Source organism: Phocoena phocoena, chromosome 17, assembly GCF_963924675.1.
Source record: "Phocoena phocoena chromosome 17, mPhoPho1.1, whole genome shotgun sequence".
NCBI classification, from domain to species: domain Eukaryota; kingdom Metazoa; phylum Chordata; class Mammalia; order Artiodactyla; family Phocoenidae; genus Phocoena; species Phocoena phocoena.
In genome coordinates this window covers 43,132,140-43,147,792 of record NC_089235.1, presented here as the reverse complement: position 1 = coordinate 43,147,792, position 15,653 = coordinate 43,132,140, and the positions used below count along the sequence as shown (strand labels likewise).

At 41.1% G+C, this 15,653-nt stretch overlaps 1 protein-coding gene across 1 annotated transcript in view; it reads right to left on the bottom strand.

Moving 5' to 3' along the window:
- The window catches only part of POP1 (POP1 homolog, ribonuclease P/MRP subunit), a 33,064-nt gene extending 20,373 nt beyond the window's left edge, over window positions 1-12,691 (bottom strand). The window contains exons 1-8 of the mRNA XM_065895462.1: window positions 12,553-12,691; window positions 10,929-11,096; window positions 9,022-9,197; window positions 7,542-7,790; window positions 4,093-4,180; window positions 3,083-3,270; window positions 2,138-2,394; window positions 1,920-2,013 (exon numbers count right to left, since the gene is read on the bottom strand). Of these exons, the coding sequence (XP_065751534.1) occupies window positions 1,920-2,013; window positions 2,138-2,394; window positions 3,083-3,270; window positions 4,093-4,180; window positions 7,542-7,790; window positions 9,022-9,197; window positions 10,929-11,096; window positions 12,553-12,691 (1,359 nt within the window). The remainder of the gene's footprint in view (window positions 1-1,919; window positions 2,014-2,137; window positions 2,395-3,082; window positions 3,271-4,092; window positions 4,181-7,541; window positions 7,791-9,021; window positions 9,198-10,928; window positions 11,097-12,552) is intronic.
- Between the last annotated feature and the right edge of the window lie 2,962 nt (window positions 12,692-15,653).

Sequence of the window (15,653 nt, the reverse complement as noted above, 5' to 3'; positions counted from 1 at the left end):
TAACTGACTGCACACCTGTGGTCTCTGTAGCACAGTGCCAACAAGAGATGCCGTGTTCTTCTCCCACTCTACCAACTTCATCACCACAGAATGAAGCAATAAAATTTTCCTCACCAAAGAAAAACCAAACCAATACCTTTTGAAGAAATCTTCAGCAAAAGGATTTATTACTACTATAGTATTTCTAGAAATTTCAAGGAAGTTACACGAGTATTTTACTTGCCTTTTTTCTGAACAGAACTAGGAATTGGGAAAGGTTTCAAACAGCAGTTCAAGTACCATAAGCATGCCCAGGAAGAGAACCTATAGCCAGGATTCATACCAAAGTTCACTGAAGTAGGATGTGCCCCTACAGATTCTAACCTGTAATACATGCGCCCATTACCTCACACAAACTCAGGTGGCACAAACTAGTGGTTCAAAGTACAGGCCCTGGAACCAAACTTCCTAGGTTCAAATCCTCCCTCTGCAACTTATGAGCTAGCATGGAGTAACAACTCTGCACCAGGCACTGTGCTAAGCCCAGGGGACAGAGTAAAGAATGGGACTGCTCCGTCCTCGCCATCACGAAGCGCAGACTCTCATGAGACACGAACATCGAATATGCAAACAAATCTAGATGTAAATAGAGGAAATGTGCAAGATGGGATGAAAACAGCAGGAGGGATATAATTTAACTTAGGGGATCAGAAAAGGATTCTAGAGGAAAATGATATAGATGTTGAAACTTAAAGAATGAGGAAGGCTTAGCCAAGAAGAGCGATAGAGGTGGGACATTCAGACAGGCTCTAAGGGAGGTGAGATCTGACATATTCTAGAACTGGAAGAAGGCCAGGGTGGCTGAAGTGCCAAAGGCGAGGAGAGATGAGGCCAGACAGACATGAAGGTATAAGATTACCAGTCAAATTAAGGGCTTTGGAATTTATCTCAAATACAATGAGAAGCTATCCAAAAGCTTTTAATCAGGAAGTAGCACGATGTGAATAAATTGTCAAAATATCACTTTGCCTCCTGCGTGGAGAACAGAGTGAAAAGTGAGAGCAATGAAGGAAAGTTAAGAAGCTGCTTCAGGATCCAGGAAAGAGACAACAGTGGTTGAGACTACTGTGGAAACAGGGAAGAGGGAGAGAGAAGTCGTCTTTTTTTTTTTTTTAAGTATCTGTCTTCTAACAGCTCAAACTCTGTTCAGATCTATCACCATATTCAACGTGTCCAATCTGCAAGAGGCACAGGCACTGAGAGGTTAATTGCACAAATACAGAAAAACAAACCGAACCTGAACCCAAAGTGTCTGATTCCTAATCTAGTCTCCACTCTCCAGACCTGCAGTGTCAACATGGCAGCCACTAGCCACAGAGAACAGTTTGAATTTAACTGTTAGTTAATTAAAATTAAATAAAGGAACCAATTCACTTCCTCAGTCACGCTAGCAACTCGGTAGCTACATGTGGCTGGTGGCCCCGTAATGGACGGCACAAAGAAACATCACCCTCGCAGAACATTCTATTGGACAGAGTTGCACTCAACACACTGTTCTCAACCTGTTAGACATCACCCTTAAAACTAGCCCCAGAAAATATGCATCACACAAGTACAAACAAAAAAAACTAGCATATACTTTCCAGGATTTTAGGGGCTCCCTGTTAGCTGCCTATGGAGAAGTTAAGAACCTTCTACAAGACTCAGAAGCTCAGGAGCAGTCTGTATTTCAATAAGAACAAGTCAGTTTACTTATTACATTCACTTAGATTTGCTCTTCTAGGAAAAGTGAAAGATAAAAGTCTTTGATAATAAGCATAAGTAGGGAAACAAACATTTATAAGCCATGGCCCAAAATGTTACCAAATTATGTTAGATTTCACAAATTTGCTAAGAAGGAGGTGACCAGAATAAAACATTACAAGCACGTTTACTCTTACTGTGTGGACAGAAGCAGCTTTGAGTGCTTCAGTTAGGATGGAGTGGGAAAGTGGACCAATCAGCCGAAATCTGTTCATCTCCATCGTCAAATCACTGAAAGAAAGAAAAGGTCTTAAAATGGAAACTTCCATCGTATATGATGTCTGTTTCACCGGCAAAAACAGAGCACACCTTCACTGAAAACGGTCAGTAGGTTCAGAGCAAATTCAACCCATACCTGATTACAATGCCTGTGGTTGGAGAGATCCAAGAATACGGCTGAAGTGGATCTCTAGTTCCATCACCGATGACTTTTTTAATTGGTTTAGCATTTTCCTCATCATCTTTCCATTTTCTTTTCTTGCCAATTTTCTCTGTGGGCAGGTCAGTTCGGCTTTTTTCTTGGGATGGTGTCAGAAGGGGATCAGGGAGGCAGACCGTCGACTTGGTGGGTTCCATACACTGGCACACTGCTTTTATTTCCTCTAAGATATCCTAAGGATATGTTTAAACATTTTACTTTTAAACTCTGGAATTTAAATACGTTTCGAATTTAAGTTGGTTTAGTTTATGTTATTTTTTCTACCTTTAAAAATGTACATTTTTATTCTTCGCAAATTAAACTACATTTATCATCATCAAAAAGGTTTTTTGATTCCTCTGCACTTAGAACAAAAAAAGAACTCTGAAATGTCAAAGATTAATGAAAACAACATGAATACTCTGACCAGTTTTTTTAAAAACTAGTTTAAAGAGGAATTTGGAGAAAATTTACAGTCTACTGTATAAAAGCAGTGAGTATGATAAAAAAGGAAAGCTAAGCTAAATGCAGTATTAAAAACTCATCAGAATTACTCAAAACAGATTCTCATCATCAAACAGGCTCTCACAAGCACCTGAATATCAATGAACCAATTCAGGCTGATGGAAGCATTAGTCTCCGTGCACCATTTCAAGCCCTTTGCATAATAAGATTGGTTTTCATCTCTCCTTCTACTTAGGGCTTAGTAAAAGTCAGGTCAAGATTTGTTCCACTTAATATTCACATAACTATCCTCCCTATATTCAAATACCAAGCTATCAGTCAAACTTTTAGACTATTCAAATTTCTATAGCACTGATTTCCAACAGTCATCAAGAATACAGTGACAGAGTGATGAGGAAATACTGTCAAGGATTATACCTGTTTAAGACTTGGATGAAGCCAGATCCACAAGTGCCTGCTCTCAGAAGTGTCACCAGGGGTCCTCTCAGCCTTCCAGATAAATGTCACAGGACCCAGCATTTCTCTAGGATATTTATTTGCCCGGTAAAGCATGAGACTACCTTGGTGCTTTCCAGACAAACAGTGAACTGCTGCAAAAGTCAATCCTGACATAAACAGAAACAGAATTCTAAGATTTCAAGTGCTGAGACTGCATTATGAGTTCCTGATAACCACACTGTTATTTATTGTCTATCTCCATGATGGATGAGGTGTTGGTTTCGATCACTGCTTAGATCAAGAAGTGATCAAAACCACCCAAGAAGTTCTCAGTAAATATTTGAGTAAATGATTTAATGAGTTTTGAGTTTCCTCCTGCCTAAATTCACTCCACCAGAATAATGGTTCTCTCACTTTACACTCAACAATATTTGAAATGGCTTTAAAGCCACCCCAAGCTTTCCTTATATGAACATAGTCATTGGTAACATGAACTGTCTCAGTAAAGCGTGTTTAAATTCCAAAATGCTTACAGCAGACACTTGTTCATGAAATGAATACATATATAAAGACTAAAATAGGACTCTGGGCTTCCCTGGTGGCGCAGTGGTTAAGAATCCGCCTGCCAATGCAGGGGACACGGGTTCAAGCCCTGGTCCAGGAAGATCTCACATGCCACGGAGCAACTGAGCCCATACGCCACAACTACTGAGCCTGCGCTCTAGAGCCTGAGAGCCCCAACTAGTGAGCCCACGTGCCACAACTACTGAAGCCCGCGCACCTAGAGCCTGTGCTCCTCAACAAGAGAAGCCACCGCAATGGGAAGCCCGTGCACTGCAAGGCAGAGTAGCCCCCGCTAGCCGCCACTAGAGAAAGCCCGCACACAGTAACGAAGACCCAACGCAGCCAAAAATAAAATAAATAAAAATAAATAAATTTATAAAAAGTAGAATAAAATAAAATGGGACTCAGCTCTGAAACAAGTTTACCTGTGTCTATGCTACACATTGGAGAAAGTGCCTTCAGTATTTCTTCCTCTTTGCCCTTCAACTCCAAACAACAGTAGTAGGATAAATCCTGCAAAAAGAGGGAGATACAATCAAAAGCTTGAATTTCCATTGAAAGTGTAAGTGGCAGTGTCCTACTTCTTAGGAAGAAAATATGTGTTTTAGCCCATATTCACAGATAAGTTCGAAGTAGGGTGTAAAAACTATTGCCTCTAAGTAACGGATTATCCCTCTCCAAAACCTAACTAAAGTAAAAAAACTCAGAGTAGAATAAGCAAGACAGTAATAAATTCACCAATATTACGTTAAGGTTGCTCACTTTGGTTACCTAATTCAGGACCCCAGGATTACTAAACACTGAGCCTAAAGACACACGTGGCAGTTTATCCCACATTTCTCCACTGCTCAGTCTTGACCATGATATCCAAATTTGACTAAGCAATGGCACAAGGAAAACTGAGAGCAATCAGAGTAAGGCCATACCAACTTCAATAAGATGAAGAGAGCTCAGACTGAGCTAATAAAATCAATTACATTAAAGAACTATAATAACGGTTAATGGATACTGAAAGGTTGCTTAAGTGCTAGCAATGGGCTAACTCCTTATATGGGCTGCCATTTAATCTTCCCAAGACCCGATGAACCAGGTGCTATCGTAATCTTATATGACAGATGAGGACACTGAGACAGAGACTGTTACTTGAACAGAGCCATATCATCAGTAAGTGGAGAAGCTAGCGTTCAAGTCAGGCTCACTGACCCCCGAACCAACCCCTCCACCATGGCTCCTTTAAGCAATTTCAGTGCACGCAGCAACTGAAACTAAAGTCACAGGTAAGGCTCTGACAAACTCACATGAATCAGTGCTATCACGCACACACAGAAATCTTCCCAGCAACAGCGATCCACTCTCAGCTGTCAGTGGCAGAGGAACCCCACCAGAGTGTGTACAACTGAGTGACAGCAGAGAATAATGGTTAAGAGCGTGGAACTCTGGAACCAGACTACCTGGGCTCAAATCCCAACTTCACCACTCATTAGTTGTATGGCCGGGGATATGCCATACGTCTGCCCAACGTCTCAGTTTTCTCATTTGTAAAATGGAAATAATGGTAAAACCTACCCCATACTGTTGTTGTAAGGATTAAGTGAGTAAACACATGTAAAGTACTAAAACAGACATAAATTAAGTACTCAAAAATATTTGTTATTACTAGCTATTATTTTTATTACTTAGGACTAATCAAATGTAAAGAAAATACCTGATAACCTCAGCAAAAATTCTGTCCAAAATGAGAAGTAACTATATGTCTGCCTTAAAATTTGAGAGATGACAGAGTACAGCGGAAAAAGCAGAGGCCAGGGGAATCAGCTCCCAGCGTAGCACTGGGGAGGGCCTATCTTGCTACGTAGGCCACCAACAAGCTGTGCAGCCCGAGGCAAGTCACTTCACCTCTCTGGATCCCAGGCTCCTCAACAGTCAAAATGAAGAATTTGACTATAATCCATGATTTCTGCTGCTAGGTCTTCAAATCAAAGGCTCTTATAAGGTTCTTTACACCCATTAGGATGGCAATTATCAAAAAAACAGAAAACAACATGTGTTGGTAGGACATGGAGAAACTGAAGCCCTTGTGCACTGCTGATGGGAATGTAAAATAGTGTAGCCTTTATGGAAAAAAGTATGATGGTTCCTCAAAGAAATTAAACATAGATCTACCACATGATCCAGCAATTCCTCTCCTGGGTATATACCCAAAAGAACTGAAAGCAAGGAACTGAAGAGATATTTGTACACCCATGTTCATAGCAGCATTACTCACAATAGCCAAACGGTAAAAGCAGCTCAAGTGACCACTGACAGATGAATGAACAAACAAAATGTGGTATATACATACAATGAAATATTATTCAGCCTTAAAAATGAGGGAGGACTTCTCTGGTGGCGCACTGGTTAAGAATACAACTGCAGTGCAGGGGACACGGGTTTGAGCCCTGGTCCAGGAAGATTCTACATACTGCAGAGCAACTAAGCCCGTGTGCCACAACTACTGAGCCCGCGTGCCACAACTACTGAAGCCCAGGCGCCTAGAGCCCGTGCTCCACAACAAGAGAAGCCACCACAATGAGAAGCCTGCACACGGCAACAAAGAGTGGCCCCTGCTCACCGCAACTAGAGAAAGCCTGCGTGCAGCAATGAAGACCCAATGCAGCCATAAATAAATAAATAAATAAATATAATTAAAAAAAAAAAAAATGAGGGAAACTGACGAATGATACAACATGGATTAATCTTGAAGACATCAGGCTAAGTGAAATAAGCCAGTCTCAAAAGGAGCTGGCTTACTGTTATGAGTCCGCTTATACGAGGTACCTAGAGTAGTCAGATTCATAAAGATGAAAAGTAGAATGGTGGTTGGCAGAGACTGGTGGAGAGAAGAATGGGGAGTTAGTGTTTAATGGATGCAGGGCTTTGGTCTCAGAGATGAAAAAGCTCCAGAGATGGATGGTGATGAGTTACACAACAATGTGAACATACTTAATGCCTCAGAACTGTATACATAAAAATGGTTAAAATGACAAAGCTGTTGTTATGTCTAATTTACCACAATTTTTTTTAAGGTTCTTGTATTGCTTATTCTGCTACATTGCTCTCAAGAGGTAGCAGAGGATACTAATACTAATGGCTTTCAAAAGCTGGCCAAGGCCATCCTGCCATGGAAAGATAGGTCCTCTGCAAAGAACAAATTTCTAAACACGTACTGGAAGAGAGAGAAAGCTACTGAATTAGCAACTGACCGGGGGCGGGGTGGGGTCGGGGGAGGCACAGGAGAAGACAGGACAGCCAAATAAATACTATTATGTAGCTCTAAAACCAACTGTCCTCTTAAAGAGTTTGAAACAAACTTCCCAGCATAGATGGTTCTCAAATATCTGTGGTGGTGAATGACTGCTGAATGAATCCCGAGCATGACCGACAAGATCCTGCAGGATCTGGTTCCTACTTATTCTCCAGAACTAATCTCGCCCTATGTTAGCCCTGCTCTCACTCTCTTCATCTTTGTCACAATGAATTTATTTCAATCCTTCCTTCCTATCTGGCTGCCTCTGCCTTCACCCACTCTGCCATTTCCTTATCCCTTAGAGCTCCGCTCAAGCGAAGCACTCCTATTCCTGTTACAAATGGTCACGGTATTGTATAGTATTCCCTTACAACTGTATATTTGGCTAATTATTTGATTAATGTCAGTGTGCCCCAATAACTTTAGGCTCCTTCATCTCCAGCATCTGGCAAAATGCCTCTTGCCCAGTAATTACTTTTAAAATGAATAATCTTAGATAGGGCTTTGGCATACCATGAACTAGTCTAAAAGTCTAAATCAGAAAGGGTCTAAACGAAAATAAAGGGGAAAGCAATCGGAAAAGCATACCTGAAGGAGGCAGCGGCTCGTCATGGCTCGATAGCAGGCTCTGTGGCTCTTGACTGTCGGCCTCTCCCCCAGGCAGTAGCCCCATCTCTTGACCATGTGAAACCGCTTCGCGTGCCAGATGTGAGTTTCTAGCCATTTGTTCTTCTTTTGTCTCCGGTTAAATTCTAGCATCCGGTTTATGTGACATCGTCGAGCTTTATGGCACTTATTTTTTGAGTGTTCTTTTTTCTGATGAACTGCTTTCTCTGCCTAGAGTTTCAAGAAGACAGGCAGATCGTAGTTTGTAACCATCTCAAAACAAAGTTAAATGTTAGGAATTCAAACAGCTAATTTTAGGTGAAGTGGAGTACCTTACAGACTCCATTAGTTTGCTTAATTTTTTAACTTGGTGATTTCTCCAATGAAAGTAGAGGAGGCAACAGAAAGAGTGAAGATTTTAGAAAAAGGTAAACCTAGGAAGGAAACACAGTTCTATCACTTACTAACTGGGCAAGCTTCGGGGACTGGGAAGATTACAATATTTATAAAATGTTCAACACAGTAACTCAAACTTATTTGTGGCTATTAATATTAGAAAGCAAGAAAGAATAAATCAAATGCTAGCTTTGTGTTGATTTTTATTGTTTTTTAACATCTAAGAATATAACTAAACCCCAAACTTAGGACCAAAGATATAAAAGTGGGGAAAACCTGCACATTTCATATCACTTAGGTACTGACAGACAAATGCTAAATGCTATCACTAAGAAACGGACGTCACATTAAATCTAGAGAGAACAAAATTCCTGTTTAGTTTTCATTCTTCACTTCTTCCATAGCTAAGCTAAACTTTTGTGGGAAAAACTCTTTTCCATTAGTTTGTGGGCCCCTTAAGAATAAGGACTTTACCTTAATGGACCCTAACCTCACCACCAGCATAATACCAGTACACGGAAGGCACTTGATAAAGAAATTTTGGATCAATTAGTAAAGACATAGTGTGGTTAGACAATCATAGAATGTCCAAGCCAAGAATTTTGGTAAAGCCAAAAACAACTGGACTTGAACAAAAAATTAAATCCAAGTTCAAGTTTTCAACATTAAAAAAAGACAAAAGGCAAATACTAGGCATTGATGCTGCCTTTTTTAACCTTCCAACTCTCAACTGGTCACACCCCCAAAGTGCAGAGCTAAAATTACTTATCTGGTAAGAAGGTCAAATTTTCATTTTAAATCTGGCAGGGGAACATCAACTGTTTAACATCATAAAGAGAGAGAGTTTCCAAATGCTGTATTTAAAAGTAGCTGTAATATCCAACAGCCTGCTAATTTTGGAGGGGAGTGGAGGTGGAGGTGGGGAAGATAATGATTAAACCAAAAAATATGCAAAATGAGCATGTTGTTTTTTAGTCTTCATTTTAATAAATTCTGTTAGGTTAATACTTCTCAACTTCCTTTAAGAACCACTAACCTAAACATTTACATTAAGGGACACTTATACCTCTTTCTGGGCAATCTCCTGTAACCGTCGAGGAAGGCGTTTGACATTGTGACTCATGGCTCTTCGTCTCATGTGCCGTGGCAGCGTCTGGAAAACCAGTGAATTAGAAGATTTCTGGGCCACTGCTTTCAACATGGCACTGATTTCAGCAGCTCGAGCTTGAGCAAAAGTAGAAGCTGTCGAAGAGAACACCACCGCCATTAAAAACTCATCTTGAATTGACACTTTTCCTGGTAGGTTTCGAAGGAAAACAGATTTGAAGCACATGAGCTTACAATTCACCCACTACCCTAACTCCTAATAGATTAACACCAATAGTAGTTATTTCTGTTACATGACTGTGAAACTAAGGATTCGGTTTTACTTTTCTAATCAGAAAAAATTTAGTTAAAAAATAAGGTAAAGGGCTTCCCTGGTGGCGCAGTGGTTGGGAGTCTGCCTGCCAATGCGGGGGACGCAGGTTCGTGCCCTGGTCCGGGAGGATCCCACATGCCGCGGAGCCTGCACGTCTGGAGCCTGTGCTCCACGGCGGTGAGGGGCCCGCGTACCGCAAAAAAAAAAAAAAAGGTAAAAAAGAGTTTTTTTAAAAGAGAGAGCTGGGCTTCCCTGCTGGCACAGTGGTTAAGAATCCACCTGCCAATGCAGGGGACACAGGTTTGAGCCCTGGTCCAGGAAGATCCCACATGCTATGGAGCAACTAAGACCATGCACCACAACTACTGAGCCTGTGCGCCACAACTACTAAGCTCATGTGACACAACTACTGAAGCTCACATGCCTAGAGCCCGTGCTCCGCAACAAGAGAAGCCACCACAATGAGAAGCAACGAAGAGTAGCCCCCGCTCACTGCAACTACAGAAAGCCCGCGTGCAGCAACGAAGTCCCAATGCAGCCAAAAATAAATAAATAAAATAAATAAATTTATTTAAAAAATAAAAAAAACAGAAAGCTACATGCAATATAATCACAACCATTCTTTTCTTTTTCTTTTTCCTTTTTTTTTTTTTTTTTGCGGTATGCGGGCCTCTCACTGCTGTGGCCTCTCCCGTTGCGGAGCACAGGCTCCAGACGCGCAGGCCCAGCGGCCATGGCCCACGGGCCCAGCCACTCGGAGGCACCGGGACACGAACCCACGTCCCCTGCATCGGCAGGCGGACTCCCAACCACTGCACCACCAGGGAAGCCCACAACCATTCTTAAGTGTAATAATCCCACAAGAAAACAAAGAAAAAACAAAATTTTAAATGATTTTGACTCCAGGGGTTTTCTTCCTTAATATTTCCTGTATTTTTACAAATATGTGACCATAACTATTTTCAGTTTTCTTTATTGAAAAATAGACTATTTTTTCTGAATAATAAACAGAGCACTGGAGAAATTTAAGTGAACGCCTCCAGGAAGGCATAAAGAAACACCAGAAGGCACGCTTAAGGTGTGTACAAGGAATACAGGGTTACCAGGTAGTGAGGGGTGACGGTGAAGGGGGGTATCGGGAAATGAGACTGGACAGGGCCTGGAGATAGGTTGCTGTCAGAGTGCGTTAAATTGGGTTTTATCTTTGGAGATGCCATGCTGAGGAGTGTGGATGGCGTTTTATACTTTTTAGAAAGGGGGGAGGGGGTGACAAAGATGACTTTAAGACAAAAAGGAACAGTTCACAAATCAGAACCTCTAAGAAGACAGTAAGAGAGAGGAGGGAGCCCGAAGGAGGGAGAGCTAGCAGGCCCAGGGAAGCGCTGGTCTGAGTCCAGGCTGGAGGTGAGACACGCCCATGTGGACAGAAGGGAGGAGAGAGACGGGGAGGCAGGGCCAAGGCCCGGGGCGGAGAGAAGGCACTAGAAATCTGGCTGCAGGAGAAACAGAGAGCTCCCGGTACAATCAAACTTGGCTTCTGTACAAATACCTACCGGTTATATACTTGGGAATCTCCTGAGAAGTGCCCTCAGGACCTGCTTTCCATCCTCCCTTTTTTTTAAAGGTTACCCTGGAGGAAGACTGCTCCTTTGCATCAGACTCAGCCAGTGAATGGTGGCTCGTTTTGGTTTGCCGCTGTCGTGAAGTTCCAGAATGAGGCTCTAGTACATTTTCAAAAAAGAAAACAAAAAGAAAAAACGTCACTTTTATCAGAGATAAGGATTAGAGTGTTGGGTGAAAACTGATCAGGTTTTTAATCCTGCAACCACCCTGTAAGTGGCTATTACTGTCCTCCCCTTAAGGAGGAGGGATCTCAGGCAGGGAGGTGAGTTGACTTGCCCAAGGTCACATAGCTAGGAGGCAGCACACTAGCTAATCATGTCAGTGTGACACATGAAAGAACCTTGGGTATAACAGAGGGAACTGTTCTCCATATAAATAGTGCAATGTGGCTTTTACACCTAGGCTCCCTTAAATACTATAATCCACATGATTTTGCATATGCAGTCTTTCATCATAATTCTCTGGCACACTCAAGTTGAGAGCCACTATGCTAAGAAAGAAATAAAAGCAGTCTCTGTACAAATGTCTAGGCATTCAAACCATTCTGACATTAACACAATATCTCTATGAATACAGGGAAAGATCAGTAGAGAATTTTACAGCCTTCCTGTTTATTTCCACGGCAGTGATAATTAAGCCCCTATAATCATGAAACATGTTGCAAGGTCTGTCATTGTGAGGTTTAAATGAGATAATGTGTGCTATGGCTTCTCACTTGGCACAGTGGGCATGAATGTTGGATCTGAATCAATTTTCTGTTGCTGCCTGATGAACAGCTATCCCCTTCATATCACTTTACAAGGTTCTAAAATCAGCACACAAGTTAAACGCAGATATGATGAATGCACTGCATTTCTTTTAGGAAATATAGAAGTGTCATTTAATAATAACTGTTAAGGTACAGATTAAAAAATATATCAGCTGTAAAATACCTACAGCCAATTCTCATTATTCCCAGCAGTTATGTTCTAGAAAGTCACAGCCAACACTGAACTAGTGAACACTGAACCACTGCTCCTAGAGAAAACAAGCATGTATCTATGTATGTATGTATACATACATCTCACAGAGATTATGATCTTAAATCGTAAGAACAACTCATCCTAGTAGATTCTATTTCCTTTCTTTTACAAAGAGAAAATGAGGTTCAGAAGTGTTAAGTGACCTGCCTGAGGCTGCCCCACAATCGCAATTCAAACCCCGGTGAGAGCTGGAGCTTCTTGCACTACACTGCCCTGTCCCACCAGTCTCCTTCCTCTGGTCATCTCTGTATGAAGCTGAAGCAGGAAGGCACTGGGAACCTCCACTGGGAATACCCACATCAGGTGACTCAAAATTTTCCCCACTCTTTGCACATCCGTGAATGACCATCAAAGTGCCATGAGTATTAAGTTTGGGGTTACAAATTTAGCAACTAGGTGAATGTGCAAATACAAAACTTGCAAATAATGAGGGTCACCTGTATCTATTTTTAACTCAACTCTTTTACCATTTAGGAGCTGACAAAAGCAATCCAAATGGAAGTATGTGTAGAGAGCACCATGTTTATCTTACCTTTTTGAGACTGGAAAGGTTTTCTACCTCCATTATGGTACTTTACACCACTGTCAGCCACAAAGCCAGAGGATAAAGTCACATTGGTGGGCTGGTTTCTCATTTTCTTAGCATGTTTCCTTTCTTTTGCATTAGACATTTCTGGAAAGAAAGTAATAAATTTACTACAGGGAGAAGAAACTTCCTTTCAAAAATAAAAATAAATTTAATGGATAAATGTTCATGTGACTCAAAATTTGATTCTTCAATATAATAAATCTCCATTTATTATAGCTGGATTGATGATATCAAAACGTTATCATGATATTGATCTACAGCAAGGACCCAAAACCCGATTCAACAGAAAAAAATAATTTTGTTTTGCGCTGTCAAATAATTAAGTCACATACCAGTGTTGACACTGCATGAAGTCTACTGTAAGAATGAAAAACTAACTGTGAGATAAGATCCCTATGCCGCGGTAAAAAACTTAAATTAGCTAAACCAGTTTATCAAAATTCTTAGGTGAAACGAGTCACATGAATTAATGAAATATGGGACACACTATTCAGATACGGTAACTTCACCAAAAACTGAACATAAATTACTGATGTTTTCATTTCTACTGCTGAGATGAGGCCAGGTGTACCTTTAATTTAGAATAGCAAAATGATTTCAATTTGAAGTAAGAAGGACAAAGGACAAAAACCTAGAGGAGCCTGATTACACAGTAGTTCTCAACTCTCAGACTCAATGTCCCCTTTCTTTTACTGAATAGTTTGAACACCTGTTTTCTATTTTTAAATGAAATTCATTAATTACATAACCTACTAGACACATAACTTTTATCAAAACATGTCCTACAATACGTGTCCTCATTGTGATGCAGAGAACTAAAAGTAATTCTAATAAAATAATATCTATTTTCTGTATGTAAATATTTCACCATAACTAGATGGCATTATGAAATAGAGATATTTTTAACCCAGGGAGATAATCACTGACACAGGCACCAACACAGGCATGGGCACAATCTGTAGAGCTGGAGAAGGGTCCTGAAGCTCCCATGCAACAGTCATTAACTCTTTCCTTGCTGACTGTAGGGAGGTCGGACACAGGGAATGGTCCTGCAGGAAAAGGGGGACACCAGGAGGCTGGGAAGCTCAGAGTAGCAGAACTAAGCTATTCTCCAAGCATTTAAATGTTTTAATACTAGTCTTTACTCATACCTAAACGTAGAATTACGTGTCTGGGGCTTCCCTGGTGGCACAATGGTTAAGAATCCGCCTGCCAATGCAGGGGACACGGGTTCGAGCCCTGGTCTGAGAAGATGCCACATGCCGTGTAGCAACTAAGCCTGGGGGCCACAACTACTGAAGCCTGCACGCCTAGAGCCCGTGCTCTGCAACAAGAGAAGCCACCGCAATGAGAAGCCCGTGAGCAGCAATGAAGACCCAACGCAGCCAAAAATAAATTAATTAAAAAAAAAAAAAAGGATTACATGTCTGCAACAGCTACAAAGGCAAAGTAATACGGGTGTGTTGTAGTAGTACCTCTAAGAGAAGGTAGTAATACCACTGGCGACATAATTTCCCAAACTGGTAAACACTCTTTGATAAAGTACAAAATTTTTTTTAAAAAATACAATCTTGCCTCATTTATTGTATTCCTGGAAAATTCAGTGTATATTAAATCCATGAAGCCGATGCTTTTATGCAAAGCAGAGTCAGGTACTACACACTGCAGGATGGCTAACATCCCTGACCCCTGCCCAGTAAGTGGCAGCAGTGTTACCCCAATCATTATGCCGACCAAAACACCCGCACAGACTTTCAAATGCCACATCCGGATTTGCACCACGTCCAATAAGTAGCACTGAATTAACTACCTTCCATTCACTTACCACCCTTCCAATGCAAGACTTCATGCAAAATTAAGAGTAACCTATGTGGCATAGTGTTTAAGAGCCTTCACTATCTTCCTTAACACTTCTTAGTTGTATAATCTTAGGAAAGTTACTTTCCCTCTTTGAGCTTTGGTCTCTCCTTCTATAAATGGGAATAATCAGCAGGTTGCTATGAGTATTAAATAAGATAATGTATATAACACAAATCATGGGGCTTTGCATAAACTAAGGGCTCTGTTTATGGTAGCTCTTATTCTTAAATAATAAATGAAATAACAGAGACTTATGTCATTTCACTTTCCCATTCCATCCTGCTTTGACCTAAATGAAAGACAACCAGATCTACACCCCAAAACACTTTTCAAACTAAAAAATATGTAGGAGGTAAACTGAGTTCTACATAGCTTGTTGGCTAGTGAAGGACATGATTCAGATCAGTCTGTATTAAGAATCATTCCAAATTATCCTACAAAACAATTTATTCCACCTGCTTGCATCAGAACTTGCCCAGCAAAACAGAGCACTACCTGGGAACCCTGGGTGGGACACCAGGGTTAGGGTGACCTTCAGAAGTCACATCTCTGAGCTTAGGTTCCAGGGCAAAAAATTAGCATCCCATTGTATGTATATACCATACCTTGATTATCTACTTATCTATCAATGGATATGTGGGTTGCTTCCACCTCTTGACTATTGTGAATAGTGCTGCTATGAACATGAGTGTACAAATACCTCTTTGAGATCCCGCTTTCAATTCTTTTGAATATATATCTACACGTGGGATTTATGGATCATATGGTAGATCTGTTTTTAATTTTTTGAGGAATGGTGATATGTTTTCTATTTTGGTTGTGCCATTTTACAATCCCACTAACAGTGAATGGGTGCACGGCCTTACTTGCTCCACGGCATGTGGGATGTTCCCGGACAAAGGCTCGAACCCATGTCTCCTGCATTGGCAGGTGGATTCTTAACCCCTGTGCCACCAGGGAACAACGAGGATTTTCTTATATTCCGTTTCAGAAGCAGGACAGGGCAGGGATTTTGCCAGTCTTTTTCACTGCTGCATCTCCAAGACCTAGCCTTGCACAAAGCAGGGACTCAATATATATATTTGTTGAATGTACATGTGCACGCATAAATGGAGTGAAACGTGCCTATAATGCGTATATTAACAGTAAAAAATATTTAGCCAAGTGCCACCGCTTCTGATACA